Source organism: Centruroides vittatus, unplaced genomic scaffold (genome assembly GCF_030686945.1).
Source record: "Centruroides vittatus isolate TY-2023 unplaced genomic scaffold, ASM3068694v2 scaffold_3315, whole genome shotgun sequence".
In the NCBI taxonomy this organism is placed as follows: domain Eukaryota; kingdom Metazoa; phylum Arthropoda; class Arachnida; order Scorpiones; family Buthidae; genus Centruroides; species Centruroides vittatus.
Window position 1 is genome coordinate 2,906,109 of NW_027122703.1, and position 4,149 is coordinate 2,910,257.

General features: G+C 30.7%; 1 protein-coding gene across 1 annotated transcript; it reads left to right on the forward strand.

The window, feature by feature from the left end:
• Positions 1-219: 219 nt before the first annotated feature.
• On the forward strand, positions 220-2,613 carry LOC136988434 (cAMP and cAMP-inhibited cGMP 3',5'-cyclic phosphodiesterase 10A-like). Its single transcript, XM_067286276.1, has one exon. The coding sequence runs from the start codon at positions 335-337 to the stop codon at positions 2,558-2,560; it is 2,226 nt and encodes a 741-aa protein (XP_067142377.1). The 5' UTR covers positions 220-334; the 3' UTR covers positions 2,561-2,613.
• The last annotated feature ends 1,536 nt before the right edge of the window (positions 2,614-4,149 follow it).

The following is a 4,149-nucleotide window of genomic DNA, read 5'->3' on the forward strand; positions in this document are numbered from 1 at the left end:
TCCCGCAAAAAAACGCAAATAACCGCATCTAAAATAGTACAGTAGAAGCCGAATTCTTAAGGGTAATCCTTAATGTAAATCCTTAATCTTTCCTTAATTCTTGTACTCAAGAAATTAGAAAATTATTCGTAAATAAATATATTTGTACAGCACATTCATTGAACACTAAGATGAAGTTTATATTAAAAATACAGTAGTTTCACGCAAATAAAAAAGTTCAATTGTTAATTAAATTAACAATAATTATTAACTATTATAATTTGTTTTGTTTTCGTGACAATGACATAATATTTTAATATGTGGAACATCCGTTAGAATGAAGAATTGAGCAAAAATGCCTCACAAATCTCGTTACAGTTGTGCAAATACTTTAACCGTTCGTGAAATAATTAATTGGCTAAGACATAACAGTCACGTCAAAGATGATATTTTGAGTGATGCGATAATGAATTTCCTCCTCCATCATGAAGAATTATTCGAGACTTACGTTGAAAGGAACATTAGTTTAAAAACTGTGCAGCAATGGTTAAATATCATGATAGGAGAACCAAAAAGTGATACTACCAACGAATATTTCAATTCTTCATCTTTATGCAGAGACTTATACTGTTATATACAAAATGGAGACAAGAAAATGGTTTTATCAGAATTCTGTTTCGTTCTTCAAGAAATATTAAAATCGGATGATTTAACGATTGAATTATGCAAAGAATTATCATCAGATAACATTACGTTAACGTCTAAAGCAAAAACAGTGCTTACTTATAGTAAGAATTCAATGAAAATAGATATAACATCGAATTATCCCCATTACAATATGGTTATTAAAATATATAGAAGAAATGGTATATTTAGTAAAAATGAATATGATATTGTCAAGTTTATTTCTGATTCTCTAATGGCTTGTTTTTCTTTATGTGGCGATTCTTTGGAACGTTGCAATAATTGCATGCCAAAAGAATTCTTCCCACAATTAAGATTATTGACGATTGACAAAAACCAGACTACAGTCATTATACCGAAAATTCTTATGAGAATTAAATCGTTTCTTTCGGCTGATCGTGTTAATTTGTTTATATTTAAAGAAAAAACAAACGAATTGGTTGCAAAATATTTTGATTTAGGTGATGTAATCGTTAAGTCGAAGATTTCTTGTCAAATGGGTAAAGGCTTTTGTGGCACTTGTGCCTCATCTGGAAAATTACTTAATATTGTAGACTGCACTAAAGAAAGTAGATATTCTAATGAGGTATTGAAAATGATTGGATGTGAAGTTAAAAACATCATTTGTTATCCAATCATCTCTTCTAAAAAATTGTTTGGAGTCCTTCAAGGTTTGAAATTTTTTCATCCTCCTTTCAACGATCAACATGAAACTATAGTGAGGTGTATGGCACCTTACTGTTCTTTTTTATTGCATCTAGAATATCTTTATGATTTAAATAAACAGAAAACTAATTGCTTAAGTATATCATCAGAAATGCTACATTATCACATTCAAAAGAATAATTCAATTGTAAAGACAATTCTAAAAAATCCTAGTTTAGAAGTAATTCCAAGAGATATCGACACTATTCATTTTAAATATATCGATATATCAATTCAAGAAATACCTAAATTGTTTATCTATTTATGTGACCAATTGTTAGGGATAAATAATTATCCATTAGCAAAACTTTGCAATTTTATAATTACTGTTATAAAATGCTATCGTCAGATTCCGTATCATAACATCTTTCATGCTTTCAATGTGACTCATTGTATGTATTTAATGATTAAAGGTAACAGGAATATTTTTTCAATTATCGAAATGAAAGCCATGATTATTGCATGCATATGTCATGATATAGATCATAGAGGATTTAATAACTCTTACCATTCTGTGACTAAATCCCCATTCGCCATTTTGTATACAAAATCAATTTTAGAGCGTCATCACTTCGATACGACAATATTCATTCTTCAAGAAGATCAAAATAACGTTTTATGCGATTTATCTACTTTGGATTATAAATTTGTTTTAAGTAGCATCGAATCTTTGATTCTGTCAACTGACTTTGCATCATTTCATCACAATAAAAGAAACCTAACGAATATTATCAAGAGTAAAGATTTTAAAATACCAGATATTTGGTCTAACTTAGATAATAGGACATGTTTGAAGAAAATCATGATGGCTGGATGTGATTTATCTGGAGTGTGTAAGCCATGGACTACTGTCGTTGCAATTGTAAAGCAAATATATGCAGAATTTTACAATCAGGGTGATAAAGAAAAGGAAATTGGAATACATCCGAATTCAATGATGGATAGAGATTCACAGGATAGAATACCAGAAGATCAAATAAAATTTCTTAAATACATATGCATACCTATTTATGAGAAATTAGCAATTTGTCTTCCAAATACTAAACCAATACTTGAAGCCTGTAGAAGATGTTTACAACAATGGCAGAGATATACTAGAAAGATAAACATGGATCTGGTGGCTCAAGAGAATATATCTTTACAAAAGAAAAACAAGAGAGGAATTGAAGGCATGGATCTAAAAATTAAATAGAATTAAATCCTTAATATTAATCTAAAATTTATATACTTAGCTAAAATAAATTATTTTTTCTTTAATGGCCATTAATGTGTTTTCATTTAACCAAATTTAATACTATTTGCGCCTTTTTATCAGCTGTGTTGTATTTATGGCTGGATGGCCGAGCGGTTAAGGGGGCAGCCTACTTCTATGGAAGACTCGGAATCGAATCTGGACGGTCGAAAAAGCTCTAGATTTTTTGAGAAGTGGTCCGTCCGGATATGTCGGATTCCTCACCACCCGACCGCCCATTGTGGGTCTGGCCTAATTCATAATGGGCTTGCTAAAACGTATGTCTTAGTGTCCACAGGGAGAAAAGAAAGTTATGTATTTTATTGCAAACAAGTTAATTATTGTATTGTATTGTTAAAAACAATACAACTCTAAATTTTAAGATAAAAAAGAATATGAGGATAGAAAAAGTCTAAATACAAATTAAATTCTGTAAATATAATAGGCGTATTTATATTTATACAGTATATTGGACTCTCCGCCTTGCTGGTACTAATGACTGTATTCTCAATCGAGAATTTGAAGTTAGTCAATTACCATGTATATCAATTTAAGTACGCGAATATTATTGGTCAATTTCCAACTTTGCCGCTTCATCTTTGGTTGTGGATAAAGACAAAAGAGGGTCTTTTAACATTCCCTATTATTAGTCCGACCAAATTGAATTTGATCAGGCGGTGAGGGACAGTGCCTGACATAATCGGGTCAATTCACCCACCCATAAAAATTCCCGAGTCGATCAGGAGTGCAGTTCGACTCAAAAATTTTCATACTTATTACTACCATACTCGCTTACCCAATCACTTTGTGAACACCCAAAGCAATAGGATAGCGCATTTATCGCCTTGGCTGTCGACAGTCGTCATACATATATAATTCAGCAGTTCAGTAAGTGGGGAATTACTTTACTAAGTGGTAAAATATGTTTATATTTAGTCCTTAGAAAGCCAAATAAATTATTTATATACGGTTTGCCTACGTGTAAATTAATACAATAAATAAGTCTAACTGTACTTGATAATTATCTAAAAGTTCCGAATAATACTCATTATTTATTGAAATTTCGAGTTTCACTTGATGTATAGATTCTCCATTAAGATTAAATTTCATGAATAAATTTATGCGTTTTCAGATAAATTTTTAACGTTTTGTTCAACGCCAGTTTTGTGTCGGCTTCTTTATTGATTCTCTCGTAATCTTGTTTAAGTTGAAAAAAATCGTATTCGTTTCATTTCACATGTAACAGATATTGCATTACGGGAATAAGGTCTTATCAAATTATAATTTTTTTCTTTTTTCTTAAAATGGCAGATATAAATTTTTCAGAAAATCTTTCTCGCATATCCAATTAAATATTATTGTGGTTTTACAGAATTCTTTTACAGTGCGATCGTAAAGCTCTCCCGCATTGAGCGGAGGAAACGGGAGGAGCTTTCAAGAACGAAGTAATAACGTCACAGGCGTTATTACTTCGTCATACGTCGAATTACATAGAAAGAGCTAAAATAAATAAAGCTCTGTATAATAATATAAAGCACTACTGAATATAA

Excerpts from the sequence above, each read along its gene's own strand:
- LOC136988434 (XM_067286276.1), top strand. The coding sequence starts at position 335 with ATGCCTCACAAATCTCGTTACAGTTGTGCAAATACTTTAACCGTTCGT.